The sequence below is a fragment of the Barbatula barbatula genome (genome assembly GCF_947034865.1).
Source record: "Barbatula barbatula genome assembly, chromosome: 9".
Classification (NCBI taxonomy): domain Eukaryota; kingdom Metazoa; phylum Chordata; class Actinopteri; order Cypriniformes; family Nemacheilidae; genus Barbatula; species Barbatula barbatula.
The window spans coordinates 24,173,545-24,196,081 of record NC_136772.1 but is presented as its reverse complement, the minus strand read 5'-3'; the positions used below and the strand labels follow the sequence as shown (position 1 = coordinate 24,196,081).

At 41.8% G+C, this 22,537-nt stretch overlaps 3 protein-coding genes across 5 annotated transcripts in view; 2 read left to right on the top strand and 1 right to left on the bottom strand.

Moving 5' to 3' along the window:
* Positions 1 to 19,773, top strand: part of adam23b (ADAM metallopeptidase domain 23b) — a gene marked incomplete at both ends in the record, with an annotated part of 21,730 nt that extends 1,957 nt beyond the window's left edge. The window contains 22 exon segments of the mRNA XM_079464992.1: positions 6,857 to 6,920; positions 8,261 to 8,343; positions 8,441 to 8,504; positions 8,913 to 8,985; positions 9,401 to 9,444; positions 9,727 to 9,792; positions 10,821 to 10,889; positions 11,250 to 11,416; positions 11,506 to 11,590; positions 11,963 to 12,050; positions 12,145 to 12,196; positions 13,872 to 13,971; positions 14,978 to 15,105; positions 15,107 to 15,212; positions 16,141 to 16,221; positions 16,304 to 16,354; positions 16,598 to 16,661; positions 16,747 to 16,852; positions 18,582 to 18,701; positions 18,917 to 19,085; positions 19,335 to 19,446; positions 19,679 to 19,773. Coding sequence (XP_079321118.1) covers positions 6,857 to 6,920; positions 8,261 to 8,343; positions 8,441 to 8,504; positions 8,913 to 8,985; positions 9,401 to 9,444; positions 9,727 to 9,792; positions 10,821 to 10,889; positions 11,250 to 11,416; positions 11,506 to 11,590; positions 11,963 to 12,050; positions 12,145 to 12,196; positions 13,872 to 13,971; positions 14,978 to 15,105; positions 15,107 to 15,212; positions 16,141 to 16,221; positions 16,304 to 16,354; positions 16,598 to 16,661; positions 16,747 to 16,852; positions 18,582 to 18,701; positions 18,917 to 19,085; positions 19,335 to 19,446; positions 19,679 to 19,773 — 1,987 coding nt within the window.
* The window catches only part of cUnh2orf76 (chromosome Un C2orf76 homolog), a 292,668-nt gene that overhangs the window by 161,788 nt on the left and 108,343 nt on the right, over positions 1 to 22,537 (bottom strand). The gene's annotated exons all lie outside the window — the stretch shown is intronic.
* LOC306899017 (uncharacterized protein) lies at positions 3,520 to 6,100 on the top strand. The gene is made up of 2 exons (XM_079464968.1): positions 3,520 to 4,690; positions 4,831 to 6,100. The coding sequence occupies exons 1-2, from the start codon at positions 3,869 to 3,871 to the stop codon at positions 5,527 to 5,529; spliced, it is 1,521 nt and encodes a 506-aa protein (XP_079321094.1). The 5' UTR covers positions 3,520 to 3,868; the 3' UTR covers positions 5,530 to 6,100.

The following is a 22,537-nucleotide window of genomic DNA, read 5'->3' as shown; positions in this document are numbered from 1 at the left end:
AACAGATCAAGTACAACCTTTAATAAAATGAGTTGTTCCAAGTAGCACCTAATGACCGCCATAGAAAATCACATGTATAAACACTCAAATGAATAGTGGAGCTATGAATCTTTATTTTTACGCCCCGTCCTCAAATTCTAATGGATTATTAATAATACAAACACAATTTTTTTTTAAATAAACAAAAATGTCAATGTTTTAGTGAGCAGTACTAGTGGACACAAAACACTTTTCTGTACATTGCACTGTAAACAGGGCTCTGTAAACAACTTTTATGGGGGAATTTATGAACTTTGTGGGGACTTGCAGAAAGACTTAATAGCATTTTTAATATATGTATTATTTAACACAGAAGCTAAATAAATATACAGTACGTTCACTTAAACATCAGGAGAACAGCTGCATATAACAAACAGAGACGGCATGTCAAATCACACTCGCTTCTCTGATTTAACTCTGAGTAGATACAGACGCCTGCTGAATAAGCGCATTACAGGAACGGCTCTAAACAGCAGTTCAAGTACAGAAATACGTAAGAAGCTTCATTTACACGCAGCTCATCGGAAGAGAGAGAGAGAGAGAGAGAGACTCACTGTCTGCTCCAGCTCTGTGTTTCAGTTACATCCACTAAAGATCAATAAACAATCAAATGAATTAAAATGGCTGAGATGTATTCCGTATTTATCAAGCATGTATTGAACACTTGAAATTGTTGAAACCAGAAATGTAAATTCCTATTAAGAGTTTAAGAATTCCGTCGTATCAGGTACCATCGGCATCTCTTCAAGAACCAGTAGCGGTACATGTGCCACAGTTTGAGAACCGCTGCTGTAGTGGATCTGAGTTTGAGAGATATTAGACTCTGTCACGCAGGTGGTTCATTACGGTTAAATGACCCGGATGACTTTTCCACTCAATACACAAACAAGTAACAGCGTTCTCTCTTTCTAGCATACGATATAATTGACACATCAGTAGTAAAATACAACTAAAGTCTGTGATGTGATGTCATCATAACGCACGTGTGCATCCGTAGTCTGTTTATTGTAGATGTTTTCATTTTGGTGACAAACGTTGTTTGCTCTTCGAGAAATTAGATGACTTCACCTTGAACTGTTTCTTCTGTAAATATCGCATCATCTGCGTCTGAATCTTATTATGAATCAAAGTGCGTACACCATTGTGTTCCGACCTCATATGTGCTCATACTTGTAATCTTGGTGATAATATTGTTTTTTCTTGATAAATTTGCATACTGGAAAATGATAAGCAGTGTAAAAAGCTGGGTTGTTTTCAAACCTGCACGGCTGAGTAAAATATGGAGCGTTAGGTTAGAAAGACGGGCTTTTGTTACCCAACTATGGGTTAAAGATGTGGTATTTTGGGTATAGACTTGTGGTGTGAAATAGACTATAAAAACAGCAAAGCTCTCTGTGCAAAGCTCTCTCTGTGTTTGTGTGCTGTAAGCATGTGTGTGTGTGGAGTTTGTGGCTGTACTCTGGCCGATGTTGTGCGACAGTCTCAATCTAAATATAGCCGTCACCCTGCAGCGTGTGATGAGCGAGTGAGTCTGCACCTGTACAGCATCTCTCATCCCCGCATCACCCGCCTGCCCTCTCCTCTTTACTTACATCTGATCTCATCCACATCAACTGATGTCCTGATAGACATTACAGGCCTTATTGTGCTCAATTCTTCAGTGCACGTCTTTCCAAATATTTGTCTTGATACATAATTCGGCCTCTGGAACATCATAGTTTTTGGCTAACGTCAATCAGGCCACAGGAACAGAGAGGTCGTGTCAACTTACAGCCTAAAGAAATGAAGAGATTGCTCCAGTTTTGCCTTTAAACATCATTTCTGGATATTTTGACGAGTTCAGTCCAGCGTCTTTTGAATTTCAGCAGAACAAACCTCAGGATTGACAAAGTCATGTGAAAGTTCAAATATGCACGAAAGTTGTGAAAAAACTGACATTTCCTCCATTAGATGTGTAAAATACATCAGAATTGCATTGTTTAAACTCTAATATGATCTAGGTTTTTTTCAGACATTGCATCTTTTTTATTACTTTCAGCTTTTTGTCATGTTCCAAATTTTTGCTAATAAATGCAAATAAAAACATGATGCAGAAATGTTGTCAGTAGTTTACAGAATGACAAAAAGTCTCTTTATTTGTTTCTGTAACTGTAGATATTGTTTTTGGCAAATGTTGTAATACAAAGCCTTACAAAGCCTGAAGCCAGGATTATGTGCATCTGTTATTCATCTTTCATTTCCTCTGATTTTAGAGATTCAGACAAGTTATAGGTTTGCGTTTTTGTTCCAACAAACTATGTTGACCCAAGATAGGTCACTTGCCAAAATCTGGAGAAGTGAAGATGGCAAGTTTAGTGCTTCATAAGAAGATTTTGAAGAATGTTTTGTTGACTATTCAGTGTGATGTTAACTTGTGTGAAAATGTGTGATGTCGAGTGTTATCAAATGCTGGTGTGGGACTTCCTTATCCTGACTCTCGTTTCCTCTGCAGAAAACAACAGCAATGGAAATCCGTTATGATGGATTCTTATGGGAAATGGGTTACTCTGAGCCAATCTGACAACATTGTGACATGAGGGTCCAGCACACTCACAAACACACACACTGGCTGTCACCACACCTCCATTAATGCTTCAGATGTAAATCTTTTATGTCTTTATTTTTGTCTTATTACTCTCGGACTGTTTGCCGATAGGAGTGTTGGTCAAGGGGCTTTCAGTTTTTTTAACTATTGTCTGAATTTTTTTTTGCATGTGTGTGTGTGTGTGTGTGTGTGCGTTCGTGCCTGTGCCTGTGCCTGTGCCTGTGTGTGTGTGTGCGTGCCTGTGTGTGTGCGTGCGTTCCTGTGCGTGCGTGCCTGTGCCTGTGCCTGTGCCTGTGTGTGTGTGTGTGTGTGTACGTGTTCTGACTCAAGCTGAGGTTTGTGATGATTAGAGGACACTGAAGGTGACTCAGTTCCACCTCCTAGAAACTCATCCTGTACATACACTCACACATTGACATTTTAGACACACTCAAGCAGACCTCACTCTAATAATGTTTGTATTGAAACCAAATACTGTTGAATCGCTGGAAAGTCATTTCTCTGCATTTGCATATTTTTGTTTACAAATTTCAACTGAATTTGCTTTGGGTTCAGATTTTACTTTACCATCCCACTATTGAGTAGGACAGAACAATATGAACGGACATTGTCATAGGGTTATAATCATATATATATGAAAGTGTCATGATTCTGCCTGCTCTTGTCTTGATTTTCTGGTCTAGGGGCAGAATCATGACAGACCCACGTGTTTTATGTGGAGAGAAACATATTATTGTCAATCAGGACATAATATGCGTTCTCTCCTGTCTCGTCATTTGGCCCCGCCCCTCTCGTTCCTAGTATAGCTTTCCTCCTGTGTCGCATTACCCACTCCTGCCCATCGTTATCTCCTTTGTTAGTCTCCCTATATAATACCCTCTTGTCCATTGTCTTGTGCTGGTTGATTGTACCTGTATACTTGTAATCCCTGTACATGGTCCCTGCTAGTGTGTGTAGTTCAAGTTCCTGGTTCCTGTATCGTGTATGTTTAGTTCAAGTTCCTTGTTTGTATTTCTAGTAGTTTGTTTTTCTAGTAGTTTGTTTTTGCCCCCCATGTGGGAAGTATTTGTTTTCAGTGTTGGATTTTAGTTTGTCAGTGTTTTCCCCCCATCGCGGGTGTTTGCTTTGTGTTTATTATTTATTAAAACCTGTTTAACCCCTTCATCCCCGTGTCTGCCTGCACTTGGGTTCTCTGTCACAGTTCATGACAGAATCAACCAGCCATTACAGAACCCAGCAGGCAAGATGGAGGCAAGGCGAGCGACCCAGGCTCATCGCCTACTCCGTCTACGCCAGGGCCATTCAGATGTGTTGGAGTTTGCGGACCGTTTTTTTGAGGTGGCAGGGGAGATGGTCCACAGTGAGCAGGAACAGATGGTCCTGTTCAATGGCGGCCTCAACCAACCTCTAGCGGGGTGGGAGATGCAGATGCTGAGACCGCTGGGCTTCACTGACCTGATCAGGTATGCCATGAATCGGCCGGAGCCCAGTGTCTCAGCTCAACCCAGTCTTTCCCCCCCGCTGGCCGCCATCCCCGAGGGTCGTACCATGCAAATCGGGGTTGTGGGCCTCTCCTCACACTCTGCAACCTCCACCTCATCCACCGCACCACCTCCTACAGTCTCCCCACCCGCAGTCAGCCTTGGTGGCAAGAGGGGTAGGCGAGAGTCCTGGGGGTCCTCGTCAGAGGCCTCCAACCCGGAGACAGCCACGCCTTTCACCTCCTTCCTACAGCCGACCACCAGACGGGTGGCTCGGCTGAAGAAGAAGATGCAACGGAGGGCGGTCCCAAGTCCGGTGGTCCCGTCAAGTCCGGTGGTCCCGTCAAGTCCGGTGGTCCCGTCAAGTCCGGTGGTCCCGTCAAGTCCGGTGGTCCCGTCAAGTCCGGTGGTCCCGTCAAGTCCGGTGGTCCCGTCAAGTCCGGTGGTCCCGTCAAGTCCGGTGGTCCCGTCAAGTCCGGTGGTCCCGTCAAGTCCGGTGGTCCCGTCAAGTCCGGTGGTCCCGTCAAGTCCGGTGGTCCCGTCAAGTCCGGTGGTCCCGTCAAGTCCGGTGGTCCCGTCAAGTCCGGTGGTCCCGTCAAGTCCGGTGGTCCCGTCAAGTCCGGTGGTCCCGTCAAGTCCGGTGGTCCCGTCAAGTCCGGTGGTCCCGTCAAGTCCGGTGGTCCCGTCAAGTCCGGTGGTCCCGTCAAGTCCGGTGGTCCCGTCAAGTCCGGTGGTCCCGTTCCTCAGCCGGCCTTCCAGCCGGCCTCAAGCCCTGTTCCTCAGCCGGCCTTCCAGCCGGCCTCAAGCCCTGTTCCTCAGCCGGCCTTCCAGCCGGCCTCAAGCCCTGTTCCTCAGCCGGCCTTCCAGCCGGCCTCAAGCCCTGTTCCTCAGCCGGCCTTCCAGCCGGCCTCAAGCCCTGTTCCTCAGCCGGCCTTCCAGCCGGCCTCAAGCCCTGTTCCTCAGCCGGCCTTCCAGCCGGCCTCAAGCCCTGTTCCTCAGCCGGCCTTCCAGCCGGCCTCAAGCCCTGTTCCTCAGCCGGCCTTCCAGCCGGCCTCAAGCCCTGTTCCTCAGCCGGCCTTCCAGCCGGCCTCAAGCCATGTTCCTCAGCCGGGGACTCCTAGAGCCCCTGGGACTTCGCGCTCTCGAGCGCCGCCCCCCAGGGTGTCCCCTAAGTCCCCTGGGACTCCGCGCTTCCGAGCGCCAGGGACAAAAACTGTTCCCCCTTATCCCAACCCCTTTGGACTTCCCCCCATGGACTCATGTGTTCCCCCCATGAACTTTGTTGTTCCCCCTCCCCCCCTCCCTTGTTTGTTATTTTTAGTATGTCACCCTAACCCTTTTATCATGTATTCTTGTATGCCCCTAATTGTGTTTACCATGTTTTGTTGGATGTTGTCTGTTTCCCAGTCGGTCTTGTCTCGTTAGTCTGCTCCCTTGGTGAACGCCAGGGGGCGTTCATTAAGGGGGGGGGTTCTGTCATGATTCTGCCTGCTCTTGTCTTGATTTTCTGGTCTAGGGGCAGAATCATGACAGACCCACGTGTTTTATGTGGAGAGAAACATATTATTGTCAATCAGGACATAATATGCGTTCTCTCCTGTCTCGTCATTTGGCCCCGCCCCTCTCGTTCCTAGTATAGCTTTCCTCCTGTGTCGCATTACCCACTCCTGCCCATCGTTATCTCCTTTGTTAGTCTCCCTATATAATACCCTCTTGTCCATTGTCTTGTGCTGGTTGATTGTACCTGTATACTTGTAATCCCTGTACATGGTCCCTGCTAGTGTGTGTAGTTCAAGTTCCTGGTTCCTGTATCGTGTATGTTTAGTTCAAGTTCCTTGTTTGTATTTCTAGTAGTTTGTTTTTCTAGTAGTTTGTTTTTGCCCCCCATGTGGGAAGTATTTGTTTTCAGTGTTGGATTTTAGTTTGTCAGTGTTTTCCCCCCATCGCGGGTGTTTGCTTTGTGTTTATTATTTATTAAAACCTGTTTAACCCCTTCATCCCCGTGTCTGCCTGCACTTGGGTTCTCTGTCACAGTTCATGACATGTAAGCCTACGGTGAAGAAACAGTATCTTTTGTTACTATTAGGGCTGTTACTGTCATATCAGATATTTTTAGTTCCTGGTAATCGTGACAGAAATAATTCATGGTAACGGTATGTGTTTTTCAAAGTTTTTATTCTTTTTGAAAATGAACAAATAAAGGTATTATTAAAATTCATCTTTCAGTTAGTTATTTTTGTGATTTTGCCTTTTCTTTGGCGATTTATGAGTGAGAAATAGATTCCCCTATCCATAAACTATTTTAACGTTTTATAATCTATGGTTTTATAACTGTTGTTATTCATAGTTTAAAAATAGATTTGAAATAAAACAGCTTTGTCAGTGAACATTTAAAGCTTCTCCTGTCACCACAAGACAATACATTTGCATATAGTGTTCTCAGATTTTCCAGTGTCATCGGTGGTGTTGTGTGTATTTGTTTCTATTATGGAGTTTGCAGCTGAAATGAGTCACTAAACAACAGAAATGATGAAAATATGCAGAGCAACATGTGCTGCACATGTGTGACATTTGGCTTGAAGGATTGAGTCCAGGCCATTTGGATTGAATTGGGATACTTTCCTCTCAAGTGAAATCCTCTTCTGGCGTAGAGCGCTGTGCATCGGTGTTAACACGAGCCAAACTCTCCTGATGTCCAGAATCAACAGATGAGCGAGAGTTCATGTTCATGTTGTGTGTTTGTGTATTTCAGTGACCTGCTGTCATCAGATTATGTGGAGATTTATCATGACGGAGGGAAGCCCGTCGAGTGGAAGGTATGAATGATCCACTTATTATTCACTTCATCATTTTCTTCTTCACGGTGTTGCAGTCTTGCTTATATAGAGCAAAGAAATAACTGAATATGTACTTCAAATGTGTATATAGCAACAATTTAAATATGTAAATGAGTTGATAACTCACACAATTATTAAACAGTTTTTGTTGTAATGTTGTATACGTTGGGACGACATCATGAATGTGTGGTTGAAACGGCAAACATTTATTAGTAAGCCTGAATTGGAGCGTCATTTCAAGCCCGTCTCAATAAACTAGAGTCATTCATAAGATAATGACTGTATTCATTCACACAATCACACAGTCTGCCTTGTAATACAAACTTTATGGAATGAGATTATTAAATATTATTAAACCATTAGCATGCATGCATACATTACGTTTTATGTGAACCCTGTTTCATATAATGTTTAAGGGCTGAACATCATCATCAACATGACTATAGCAAATAATATCACACAGTATTTTTTGTACTATAGTTTCAGTGTAGATATCCAACCAAAACCGTTAGTCCTGGTCTGCATTTCTGCCGATTAGATATGTGGCACATTTCAGATTTAATGGCAAGACATTGAAAATATCAATCTAGATACAGGGGGAGAGAGAGGGTGCTGATAGATCAGGAAGAGATCCGGTGGCATCATTGCTGAATCAGCGCAGTGCTGTGCACCTGCAGATCAGAGATCACATGACCAGCAGACGGTACCCTGCAGTAAAGATGCAGAGAGAGAGAGAGAGACTGAGCATCCCTCCATGACTTTCATGCAGTAAACAAAACAACTCATACTGTAGACATAATGACTGGACGAACTTTACACTCTGTCCCTTAATCCTAAACCAAGACGCTGTTTTCTTCAAAGGAAAGTTTGACTTTCATGTATCTGGGGTCAAACCTATAGGAACGACCTGTTCTATTAGAGGAAATATGTTCAGATAAATGTAATCTCTGCTACAGTGCTTTCTGTTTGAATAGTCATTTGTTATGCTGCCTGTGGTTCAGACGTGCATACAGCCACCTTACAGGAGAATGCGTTGTTTGTTGTTATTGTCAGCGATCTAAAGCAGACGTCATGTGATCTGTTGAAACGAGACTGAACGGTTTCCTAAAAAAGCAAAGGAGAAGGAACAGAAAACACGCTGACACAGTCATGACCTTCGCTTTAATCCACACTTTGTCTTTGATGTTAGGGTGAATTATACGGCATCTTTCATCGGGAAACTGATTTCTTCTGTAGTTTCTCTCCACATGTTGGCACAGGACCTCCGTACAGTGTTGACGTGTGTGTGTGTGTGTGTGTGTGTGTGTGTGTGTTGTCAGGGCGGAGAGCACTGTTATTATCACGGCCAGATCAGAGGCAGTGAGGAATCTACCGTGGCTTTATCCACCTGTAATGGATTACAGTAAGAACGGAGTCACTCCTCTCGCTTCATTTCCACTATACACTGATAAATGCGTGAATTAATCGAATGAATGTGATGTCATTTCTCTTGTATCCAGTGGCGTGTTTGATGATGGAATCCATATGTACACAATTGAGCCGCTTAAACAGACTCACTCTATCGTAAGTCGCACAACACACACACATACTGAGAAAATCGCCAAGTTGTTCAAATGAAGTCCTTAACATAGCATATTACTAACATATATAAATGTGAGATCACAAAGTGAGCTCAGATCTGTCACGTCTGCGATCAAAAGTCAATATTATTAAAGCTCTCAATACGAACTCAAACATTTCTCATCAAATGTACTCAAATCCAGACGGAATCTACATTAATTTACACTTCATGTGCCTCAGCGATTTATTCTCTTTCCTCCTGAACAATTTTATAACTTAAGAAACTCATTAAAAACCCTATAGGCTGTTTAAAGCAGCACATTATGTGAACAATGCTGTATCATACTCTCTTTAATGACTTTTAAAGCTTGAATCTGCTGGCTCATTCTGAGTTTTGTCTTTTGTGGTTAGGAGGGAATGGCCAGACCACACGTCTTACACCGGACACCCGTCCCACCACAGAGCCCAGCTACAGGAGAGGACGGTAAACTCTCTTACAGTCAAAAAAGTGTTCAAATATTTTAAATGTACATATTTTTCAGCATTCAAATTTTGTATGAATATTCTTTTGAAAAAGTCCTGATATGAGTCCATTGTATGCTTTACTATGGGAATGCATCACAAGACCATTCCTCAAAGCGTCTTCTGTTTTGAGTTTGGAAAAGTATGTCATTTACCATAAGAATTCTTGGCATTTGCCCTGATGCCCTTTCTCGTAAATACCGATCCACTGACATCATCCATACAGCAGTAGAACACAATATTCATTTTTCATCGAGAGCGTTGTTTTGAGAGAGAGAAAACATGACGTGTCAGAAAGATTGTAGTTCTGTTTTAAGAACACTTCATTCCTGAAAAACAAACAGTGAATGTTAACGTGTGTGTTTGGGTGTGTGCAGGCGCAGAAGATTTGTCCTGGCTCCGGCGGAGGAAAAAGCGAGCTGTAAGTGTTTGAACGGCCCACTGGGAACTAACTCCATCCAGTTCATCCCATAATATCAAAACACGTTGAATCACAAATCTCCACCAATAATATTACACAAAACACAGAATGAAAGTTGATCCGTGCATGTTTCCGAGCTCATTTTGAACCTCAACCCAAAATCAACTTCAAATTGAAGGATGCAAGAAGCATGAATGCCGTGAATATAATTAAAGCAATTCAATTCTTTGTTATGCATCTATTTGAATCCTCATTCCGCTGTGTTTTCTGTTTCTCTCACAGATTCCCAGGAACGTGTTCGAGGAGATGAAGTATCTAGAACTGATGATCATCATTGACCACAACATGGTGTGTGTGATTTATCCACGTACATGAATCAGATCCTGGAGCCATCTGTCTGTCAATCACGGCTCTATAAGTGTGTGTTAGATTTAAGGCCTGGAACCTCATTATTACCGTAGCTGTCTGGATACATCTGTCTTACATTTAAGACCTCACGTCAATGTTTAATAGGAATGTTGACACCACGTAAGCAAGGCATGTTGATCTAGGACAGGGCTTCTCAACCTTTTTGACTCCAAGTCCCCCCCCTGGATTCAACAATATTCTAGGGCCCCTCCCACTCAAAAAAGCCCCTCAAAATGTCTTCCCAAACAAATATTTTAGTCTAGAAAACACTTGATATATGATGAAAATGGCCAAATCAAAAGAAAAATACATTTCAGAAAATATTAGTCATCTGGTGTCCCCCTTGGAAGTCAGCTGGGCCCCCTTGTTGAGAATAACCGATCCAAGGAGATCTAAAGATTTACTGGAGATAAATCTGTGCCCCATTATTCCTGAAGCACATTGTGTCCACTGGATGGCAGTCTGTTTATGTTCTCAGGACTCAATGATACAGAGCATGAACATGGGGAACATTTAAAGGGACAATCTACCCAAAAATGAAAATTCTGTCATCTGTGTGAACTGAGATTTCTGGGACATCACTGACTACCATAGTAGAAAAAATCAAAACGGTTGTCAAAGAAGTTCCTTCCGTCTTCTTTTGTGTTAAACAGAACTAAAAATGTATGGTAGTCAATGGTGCCCCAGAATGCTCAGTTGCTTTCATTCAACCAAATGTCTTCACGAGAACAAAGAAATGTACACAGGTTTGGAACAACTCAACGGTGAGCGATTCATGATTATTTTAAGACAGGACTACGCCTTGGTTAAATTAGGATATTTAAGTCTTGTTTACAAAAGAACATTACTGTTGGGCATCTTGAACAAAACAATCACACCCATATATTTTAAGATATGTAAATGAAAGTTGACTTACTCTACAGTGTGTGAGTAAATGTTTGTATAACTATATAAATATTATTTCACAGTTTAAGAGACAGAAGACCAAGCAGCACACACGGAATTACGCCAAGTCTGTGGTCAACCTGGTGGACGCTGTGAGTTAAAATCACTCATTTGATTTGTAGCAGAATTATCGTGACCCAGAAATGATAAAAACCTCAATATCAAGAAATCCATGATAGCTGTGTGTGGAATCTAAGATGTTTTTCAATGATTTTCACATTCAGAACATCTACATATTTGTGATTTCCCCCCATGAATCATATTATTATTCAACCTGTTTGGGTTTTGCAGAAAAAAAGGATGAAAAGTGATGGTCTAAAAAACTGATATACAGTAAACGCGTTTCATTTGTCTTACTCTTTGCCATATGTTTACATGTGCTTAAACCTTCTGGCATCTCTTTCTGTGGTCCATCCTGTTATATCCTCTTGTCTTGCTGTATCTGACGTCAGATTTTTAAGGAGCACCTGAACACGCGTGTGGTCCTGGTGGCGGTCGAGATTTGGACCGACAGAGATCACATTCCCATCAGTGTCATTCCATTCGACATGCTGCGGGACTTTTCCAAGTACAGACAGCAACACGTCAGACAGCACGCTGATGCCGTTCATCTGTTCTCGTGAGTTCATTCTCTCTGTGTGTTCGTATAATACTCATGTCGTGCATATATGAAGAGTGTAAAGCCTGTCGTTGTGTTCCCATACGCAGTAATGTGACATTTCACTATCCACGGAGCAGCGCGGCGTACTTTGGAGGAATGTGTTCTGTGAGTCATGGGGTTGGAGTGAATGAGGTAAGAGACACATTTGAATACTGCCTAGGGAGGGCTTCCCTTGTCTCTCAATGCATTGCAAAACGGATTTCACAAGATGCTGTAAACATTCCTTCAAGATTCTGCTTCATCTTATCACGATTGCATCACACATTTTCTGTGGATTTGTCAGCACATTAAAGCTGTAAATCATCTGCCCAATCACTTCCTGGATTCAGATCCGTAACCGGCAATGCATTGACAAACAACAACGTCATTGTCATGTTTATGAAAGCAGTTTAAAGTGCTTGAAAGTTGCTATGGAGCGATGCCGTCCAATAGGGTATGATGCAATGATTGTTTGTTTGGTGTTAAACATCTCTAAGTGTGTTAAAAACATGACCATCTGTGCAGTACGGCTCGACGTGGACAATGGCGCTCCTGCTGGCCCAGAGTTTAGCTCAGAGTCTTGGCATACAATGGGACACAGCATCAAAGAGAAGTACACACTCTCATTCACCATTCTACATACGGACATGTGTAAAATACATACGTGACACGTGTAGACTGTGTATTCATTAATGTATGTGTTTCAGAGGAGTGCGGGTGTTTGAACTCCTGGCAGGGCTGCATCATGGAAGACACTGGGTGAGATATTTTATACACACTCACGTATTCTATCTTATTGTTTTTATATTGAACTAATGATATTTCCACACCGCTAAACTAAAACTGACTGCTGACTTATCATGTACACTACACAATTATTTTCATATTACTAAGAGATGTTCTCAAATCAAATGAGTCTCAGTGAACTTGATTATAAGAGCACTTGTTGTCACTTGCATGTGAACAGAAAGCGGAAAACTGCCTCTGAATTGTAACAAGACAGAAATGTTTCTCGTACCACTTAAGATTACGGCCCGCAATGTACCGCATAATTAAACAGGATTTACATCTTAACTAACTGTAACAATAATGTACCTCTACAGTACATAAAGGGGAACAATATGCTAAATTTGGGGAATAAAGAGGTACGGAAAAATAAAATAAATATTTATGCAGTTTCTTCATGCTCCACAAGAGAGCACTGTCCCCATCACCCGGACTTTCATTATTCACTACATTTCCCATAACCCATTGCCCGGACTCATTGAACACTGATCGTTTTCATCTGTGTGTAATAACCTCTGGTTCAATCATTCTGTCCTTGCAAAGTCTTGTTTGTTGTCCTCTGCATTTCTGAGTGGTTTACCCTTGCTGTGTTCTGACCCTGGATTGTTCTGTGTTTTGACCCTGGATTGTTCTGTGTTCTGACCCTGGATTATTCTGTGTTTTGACCCTGGATTGTTCTGTGTTCTGACCCTGGATTGTTCTGTCTTTTGATCCTAGATTGTTCTTTGATTTCTGTGAATCTCTGCTGCCTGCCCTGACCATTGCCTGCCATCTCGCCTGTGTATGCCGTCTGCCTGTCCTAATTTTTACCTGGTTATTTTTATTAGAGCTGCGTGTAGATCCTCAAGCCCTCTGTGTCTTGGAGAAGTTCGTGATAAAACATTCAAATCAAACCACTCTTGCAATACTTGATTACATTTACGCAGTTGGCAGATGCTTTTATCCAAAGCGACTTACATTGCATTATACTATACTTTTGTTTCTGACTATGTGCAATCCCCTGGGATCGAACCCATGACCTTGGTGTTGCTAGCGACATTCTCTAAACACTGAGCCTCTGATTATTGTCTCAAAACATCAACATTGATTTAGCACATTTAACACATTAAACCTCATCATAATAACTCGTAATTAAAATAAATGATTAGTGACCAACAATCCTAAAATCATCACATAAAAAAATAATCCTAAATTCTAAAGTCAAAGTGGAAAATCTGCGTGCTTGATTTGTGCTTGTTTGCACAAATTTCCCCTTATTTCATGTTTGCTATGATAATAAAATAAGAACCCAATACTACATTAATATCCACATTAGCTTATTTATCGGTACATTGTGATTACAAAACTGCAAGATAAGATTGTTGTGTAGCATACTGCAGGTCATGCATACCACAGAATAGTTCCCCTTTAGTTTTAAAATACTTACAGTATAAACATCTTGTTGAATTTCCTGACCACTTTATTCCCCAAGCTTTGCATATTGTTCCCTTTTACCTACAGATATGTACTGTAGAGTTACATTATTGTTACAATTAGCTAAACTGTAAAATCTGTTTAAGGACGCGGTACATTGCGGGCCGTAATCTAAAGCGATACCTGTTTTTCATTATAGGCTGTAAAACCTCTTCATTGTTTTGCTGGTGTGTAGGGTACAGCACCCGAGGGTCTTCTCAAAGTGCAGCATCTCTGATTTTAAAGAGTTTCTGTTGAAGGGAGGAGGATCCTGTCTCTTTAACAAGCCCAGCAAGGTCAGACATCTCCATCATCTTCATCTAGATCACAATATGTCCAAGCAATCATGAAAAAAGGAATGTGAGATATTTCATCAACATGCTGGTTATAAGAAAACAAAGTCCCACTTTAATATTAAAGAAATGTTCTGGATTCAATACAAGTTATTCAGTACAGACTCACACATTTGAAACTCCTGCTTCAGTTTGTTAAAACAAATAAAACCCTGTTAAAGGTACAATCTTGAAAGCATCTGTGCAGAGTTAGTGTATGGTTTTATATAGCTGTTATCTCAATGTTTTCGGATGTTTTGAAGTCCTGTGGGGGTTATTTTAAACGCTTCAGCTGCTCTTTACAACAGCAACATGCATCCTTACAAACCGAAGATCAGATCTGAAGATCTAAACCTGTCAATCATGTTGTATGGATGTAAGTATGCCAGCAGCATCCCTTCACTTTAAAGTCTTTACTATATAACACCTATATTATTTGATATAGTATAATTATATATTATTCATTTACCTTATGACACGCTCTTCTACACAGATGCACATGTTTTTTTAAAAGGACTTTGAAATGAGTCCGACTAGTTTCATTTAATGTTTCCTATAACAATGTAAAGTTTACAGTGAAGATTTTACAACATGTTGAAGCAGAACTCAAATGCAACTGCTTAGCAAACAAAGACAATAACAGACAAAGCACGACTGAAAGGAGGTGATCAATTGTGTGGGAAAATTAAAATATAGAATACTATTATTTTATGAGACTGTTAGATTTAAAGCTGTAATGTTTTCTGATGTACTTTAGTGACAGTAGCTGAAAAATAATAGTTTGTATTAATATACAGCATATATTCTGTACATATATATATATAAGAAAGCATAACAGTATTGCTTTTGATTTGTCTTTCCTCTTCTGCTGTATGAGTCAAAATACCTGCAGTAGATGCAGTGGTCACATGACATCAGAAAGCTCTGCCATTGGCTCAGATTTGATTCTCTCTGTCTGTGTGTCCTGCAGCTCTTTGAATCGACGGAGTGTGGAAACGGATATGTGGAGGTGGGAGAAGAGTGTGACTGTGGACCGAGAGATGTGAGTTTACGCCGCACTGATTATCTTCATTTATATAGTGTTATTAGCTCTTGTGTATGTATGTGTGTCACAGCAGGATTGTGTGAGAGAGTGCTGTAAGAAGTGTTCTCTATCCAACGGTGCACACTGCAGTGATGGACCCTGCTGTAATAACACATGTCTGGTGAGACACACGCACACATACATACACGCACACAGACACACACATGCACGCACACACGCAGACAGACACAGACAGCCACACACGCATGCACGCACACAGACTGACACACACAAGCATGCACACACACACACACACACACGCAGACAGACACAGACAGCCACACACGCATGCACGCACACACACACATGCAGACAGACACAGACAGCCACACACGCATGCACGCACACACACACACAGACTGACACAGACAGCCACACACGCATGCACGCACACACACACATGCAGACAGACACAGACAGCCACACACGCATGCACGCACACACACACATGCAGACAGACACAGACAGCCACACACGCATGCACGCACACACACACACACGCAGACAGACACAGACAGCCACACACGCATGCACGCACACAGACTGACACACACAAGCATGCACACACACACACACACACACACGCAGACAGACACAGACAGCCACACACGCATGCACGCACACACACACATGCAGACAGACACAGACAGCCACACACGCATGCACGCACACACACACACAGACTGACACACACAAGTATGCACACACACACACACACACACAGACAGCCACACACGCATGCACGCACGCACACACACAGACAGACACACACAGAAAACAGTATAACAGTATAATAAACACCATTCATAAAACACACTGATGTAAAGACATTTTGTATCCTGCTGCGTATGAATGTTTAGGATAGATAAACTTAGACCTGACACGTGAGCCGTAAGACCGTCACAGATCAAAGAATGCTCATTTTTATTGCCGGTGTAACAGTGTAAACTACTGTCATTTGTGCACCTTCAAAGTCAATGTAAATCATTTTTATATGAAATGAGCCACACAACTCAATGCTTGTCTCTGTTTTCTACGCTGTGTGTCAGTTCTATCCGCGGGGTTACACGTGTCGCTATGCAGTGAATGACTGTGACATTTCAGAGACGTGCTCTGGAGACTCCGGGCAGGTCAGTGACATGTTGAAAAAACACAAACAAAACACTTTATTGTGACTTTATCATCCATGTCTCTGTGTGCGTGTGTCTGCAGTGTCCTCCAAATCTACACAAACAGGACGGTTACTTCTGCTCTCTCAACGAGGTACACAACACTACACAAACAACAACATCACTGGACAAAATGGCAATACACGTCTGCAATTCATCTGTCATAAATGGATTAATATCAGAACTATTACAGGCTCCGCTGTTGGTTATCAATGCATGACCATTGACAATTTGACAATGTGTGCGTCCAGAATGCCGGGCATTCAAAGCGATATTACAGTAACACACCGGCAGTGAATAGATGTTGAGATGAAGAGGGATTGTGTTGTGATTTCAGGGTCGCTGTTACACTGGAGAATGCAAGATGAGAGACAGTCAGTGTAAATACGTGTGGGGTCCAAGTGAGTCATCACTTCCTGTCAACATCAGCGGCCAATCAGAAGTCTCCTGTAAAGTGCTGATGTTTATTTCCCTCTCTTCACGCAGAGGCTGCGAGCGCTGAGAAGTTCTGTTATGAGAAGCTGAACACAGAAGGCTCTGAGAAGGGCAACTGTGGTCAGGATGGAGAGAAATGGATCCAGTGCAGTAAGCAGTGAGTTCTTTCATGACAAATATGTGTGTGTTGTCCGTCAGTGCACAGCCACGATGTTATGTGGTTGCCAGGATGTTGCCCTTTGGTTGCTAAGTGCTTTTTATTGTGTTGCGATGCAGTATTGTGGGTGATTTCTAGACACTTCCTGTCTCTCGCGAAATCTGGGTTTCTAAAATGTCAATCACGATTTAAACATAGTGGCATAAACAAATGTTGGTAACACTTTAGATTAAGGTACCCTTTATAAAGCATTTATAAATGTGTTCATTACGTATTTATAAGTCATTTACAAATGCATTATAAAGCCGTTATAATTGCATGAATAAAAAGGGATTACCTGCCAATAGTGCGCCATTTTAATTCACATGTTATAAATGCTTAATACATGTGTTTATTTATTATTTATTTTACTCAAAAGCAGATTCATTATTATCTTGATGTTGTTTGCTAAATAGGCTGTCAGACAGAATGTATATTTAATTTTCACAGGTTACTAACATTCATAACTTATTAATAAATGGTTCACGTGAATCCACTATATTAAGCCAGACTTTCATGGTTTGCTAACATTTATAACTCTTAACATTTATAATTGTGGAGTTTTGAAGATGTGAATGAATACCTCACAGGTATCCACTTTTCTTTAAAGTGCACTTTCATGGGCTGTCAAATATATGACTCACATCAGAGATGAAGCCTTGTGAGCCAACATTCTGTTTCTACAATAAATAAGAGCAAGAAAAAACGTCTTTGGATAAGAATCATGATCAACATTCGGAATAGGATCAGGTAAGCAACATGGTTTGAAAAGTGACATAAGATATGAAATATACAATAATAAACATAACACTCTACATTCTCCAGTCTGAAAGCCTATTTTGCAAAAAAATCAAGATAATAATGAATCTGCTTGCGAGTCAAATAAATAATTAATAAATACATTTATTAAGCATTTATAACATGTTAAAATGGCTCACTATTGGCAGGCATTTCGCTAGAATGCAGTTATAACTGCTTTATAATGCATTTGTAAATGACTTATTAATCATTAAGGAACACATTTATAAATGCAAAGTGTACCTTGATGTAAAGTGTTATCGAAATTTTCTTTTTAGGCATAAAAACCGTTTTAAGTCCTTAAAAATGTCATTACTGCAACAGTCCAAAAATGTCAATGTCGTACCGTGTTTTGCTAAAAAGTTGTATTAATCATACATAAAAAGACATGAATAAATTATATATTTAATATAGAAAATGACAAATGAAACATTATTTTACATATGCAAAGCTGTGTTTTGGTAAATTATGTACACAGCACAACAAGAGAATATTCAACTGTTAACTAGAGATATATAATTAAGTCTCTTATCCTGGTATTGAACATTGAAACATACTTACAGATGTGTTAAATTAAACAAAATCAATCTTAATGTACAAAATCTGTGGGTGTGTAAAGACCTTTAAATGAAGAATGACACCATATGTTTCTTCAATTTTATTGTACATGAATATTCTGTCAATGTTTTTTGTCGTTTGAGAACATCTAGTAGAACATTGTTAATTTTATCAGAATATTCTTTAATTTGGCTTCATCAATCACAGCCATACTCTCACACATAGTTGGATGTGTTACGGTGCAATAAAATAGAAAAATAATTTGTGTATGTTAAATGTATTGTGCAAGGTGAGAGCACAGTTATGATCATTCAGCGTGTTTCTATCTTTACAGTGACGTGTTTTGTGGGTATCTGTTGTGCACTAACACCGGCCGATTCCCTCGCATTGGAATCATGAAAGGAGAGGTCACAGCCACAAACTTTAACCATCAGGGCAGACTGATCGACTGCTGGTGAAAAACACTCCAATAACTATAATGTCAATTCTTCCTTAAAAATAATTATATTAAATTGTAAACCTTAAGGTTGTGTGCATATATGAGATTCCTCTGGTAATGATTATATAGTGGTAGTGTTTGTGTAATGCATTCTACAGTAATCTCTTTCCATGCCTTTTATTTATCTTACCGTCACATGATTCTTATCCCTCCATCCTCTAAACACCCAGCGGTGGTCACGTGTTGCTGGATGATCAGACTGATCTGGGTTATGTAGAGGATGGGACTCCGTGCGGTCCGTCCATGATGTGTGTGGACAGAAAGTGTCTTCCCATTGAGTCTCTGAACCTGAGCTCCTGTCCCACTAGACACAGCGGACACGTCTGTTCCAGTCACGGGGTGAGCGCTGCTGTCAAACCCAAACCTGACCCAATACTGAGTCTGAATATTGAGGGGTGTACTGTACCCTTTCATGGTGGTCTCTGATATCTGTGGTGTCCGAGCACTTTAGGAAAAATATGATTTCTTAAAGGCTCAGCGGTAATTTAGGCAAGTGTCTAGCTTCAACTATATGAAGCCTTTCTAAAGTGACACGTGGATACAGTGACATCGTGTTTCTTCATGTATTGTCTTGGTGATTTTAAACAGGTGTGCAATAATGAGGCTGCATGTACATGTGACACAACATGGGCGGGGACCGACTGCAGTATACCCGACCCTCCAAAAGTACCAAAACCCAGCGAGGATGAGGGGCCGAAGGGTGTGTCATCTCACTCATACACACACAAAAGCCAAGACGTGTCTATAAAACATGACGAACCTACTGATACTCTGTGGAAAATGTGTAACATGCATCCGGTATAATCAAGCACCCCTGACACCGAAGAATCTCAGATCTCAAAGAGCTCTGGAAATCTCCAGTTGAACGGAGATGTTTTGAGTGCTAGCAGATGAAAGCTCATGCTTTTTTTTCTCAACACTTGCTCAAACAGGTCCCAGTGCCACCAATCTGATCATAGGGTCCATCGCAGGGGCCATCCTGGTGGCCGCTATAGTCCTGGGTGGGACGGGCTGGGGGTTTAAGTAAGCACACGTCTGCATGTCTGTTTCCCCTAGACAACAGCACACACCTGCAGCTTACACACGCCAACATTTGAGTTTCTGCTACAGACGCTTTACCAGCACACAAACCTAACGTAGAGAGAAAGAGAGACCTGGCCTCAAGTTGAACTGCAGCAGAAACTCAAAGCAGCTTGAAGGGCAAAGCTGAAGTCCTGACCTGCATGCTAAATTTACACACAACTTCAGTTATCATTCACCAGCTGCAAGCTTTACAGTCTGACATCACACCACCAGCTGTGGAAGACTGAATCTGAGGATCAACCCTTATGGCTCTTTCCACTGCATGGTACCGTCAGGTTTAGTACGACTCGGCTCGGTCCAGCTCACTTCAGCTAAGTTTGCTTTTCCAAAGCCGTTAGTCCTGCTTCAAAGTTGGTGTGGAATATACATTTATCGTCATAGTTGCGCCGCCTCTACTGCCGTAGCATCATTGTGAACGTGGCATAAACACAGAAGTAAAAGAGCATATCGATGGCAGGAAAACAAAACACTGCTAAAATACCAGAGAGTTTGGGAAATCTTACAGTAAAGAGCAGACGATGATCATTTGGTTTTCTCGATGGTGACAAGGGTAAGCTTATTTAGCAATTAGCATCGCGCTAAAGTTCTCAATCTCTATATTACAGTCACGAAGCATATAACGAAACCCCTAGATTACGTATTAAAATTTGTGTATTGCACATGCAATGACACTGGTAGTGATTCTCAGTGATCTGTGTGTAAACACGTCACACTTGGATATCGATACGGTACGCTTGGAACCTCAAGGTGGTACTAAAAAAGTATCAATGTACCCAGTGGAAAACCCTCCAAAGGTGAGCTGAACCGTGCAGTACTATGCAGTGGAAATGAAATATCATTCAGTGATAGTGAATGTCGGTGTAATGAAGGTGCGGCTTTTAGAATCTATCAGAGGCTTATATGATTCAAACATAAACGCTGCAGATGTGTCATTTCAGTCACATAGCACTGGTGTCATGACACTAAATGACAGCACATGCTCAAGCTGTTTTAAATCCAAAATGAAGAAGTCTGTTATCATTTACTCACTCTTATGTCATTGTCAATCTTTATGATTGCACTGTCATCACTCACAGGGCCGCTGCTAGCCATTTTGGTGCCCTAAGCATAATTCCATTATGATGCCCCCTCTTAAAGGTGCAAACTTTTCTTCAGTAAACAGAATAGCAAAACAAAAAACTATCAATGTTTAACAGTAAAATCTCAATTCAGATTGCAAGCTGCACCGAAATTAAAGTTATTCGCCCCGCTCGGCACGGGCTTCGAACCGACGTCGGTCCAAATGGGAGACGAGCGCTCTAACGAGGAGGCTAAAGCGTCTTTGTTGGTTGGTTAGTGAGGCATCATCTCGCAGTTTCTTCTTCTTTTTTTTCTCTGATCCTGACTCCTGCTGTCTTTTCGGGGCCATTTCCAAATAAGTTGCCTAGGCTACCGTCTGTCAAACTGCGTCAGGCGCACGCGCGATCAACCGGCACTGCCGCGCGGACCTGGGCGGGTGGTGTGATGGGGTGATATGGGATTGTTCGGCCGTTTTTTTTTACATATACATGGCTAAAATATGCCTGCCTAATTATTTTTCTATAGCTTAATGAAATAATATTAGATAAAAAAAATTTTTTTCATCAGGCTATTTTTGGTGCCCCCTCAGCACTTGGGGCCCTACGCACAGTGCGTGATTCGCGTGGTGGGAGCGGCGGCGCTGATCACTCATCATAACCGGTTAATATTGCTGACTGGCATTGAAAGTGTTGCCTTCAGTGAATTCATCTATAATTTGGTTTAGTTTGTGTTTTGTCTGTTATTTGGTCAACAAATCACACATACAAGTGTAGGGAGGCAGAGAGAGAGAGAGACAGAGAGAGAGACAGAGAGAGAGACAGAGAGAGAGACAGAGAGAGAGACAGAGAGAGAGACAGAGAGAGAGACAGAGAGAGAGACAGAGAGAGAGACAGAGAGAGAGACAGAGAGAGAGACAGAGAGAGAGACAGAGAGAGAGACAGAGAGAGAGACAGAGAGAGAGACAGAGAGAGAGACAGAGAGAGAGACAGAGAGAGAGAGAGAGAGAGAGAGAGAGAGAGAGAGAGGTTGTAACCCCTGAAACTCTTAAAGCAACATTTTGAATGGATGCTGAATAGTTTACGATATGTGTACAATCAACACAATATCAATAATCTTGGTTCTTAATATCACAGTAATTGACAATATTGCTAGATTATGACACCCTTAATTTATATGTGCGAACAAACAAAGAAAACAATTCATGAAGTTTGTGTAAACAATCCCCTGTATGTTGAACAGAAGTCATACATGTTGAAAGCACACGGGAGTGAGTAAAGGAGCAAGATGTTCAGTTTTGGGTGTGCTGTCCCTTTAAGTGATGAAGCATGTGGGTCTAGCTAATGGAGGAATGCGGTGAGACATCATCATAACCTTTACACTCTCTTTCAGTCCTGTGTAAAGTCAAGAGGCCTTTGTGACATGACATGCGCTCTTCACGTACGCACCAGAATCTGTCTCCTTGTGGAGCTGCTGGCTGGCACGTGGACCTGGTACAGACGGCTTTCCCCCCGTCAGACTCTCTCACACAACTATCACATCTGCATGAGGGAGTCTGGGAAATCCATCATTTCAGCTTTATCGTTTGATGGAGAGACTCATCTGCTGATGTCATGTAAAGGAGCCTTCACAATGACAGCTCTATGACTCGC

Bases quoted from the DNA above. Each gene is read 5' to 3' on its own strand.
- LOC306899017 (XM_079464968.1), top strand. From the start codon at position 3,869: ATGGAGGCAAGGCGAGCGACCCAGGCTCATCGCCTACTCCGTCTACGC. The intron at 4,691-4,830 runs GTGGTCCCGTCA...GGTCCCGTCAAG, and splicing joins CGGTGGTCCCGTCAAGTCCG to TCCGGTGGTCCCGTTCCTCA.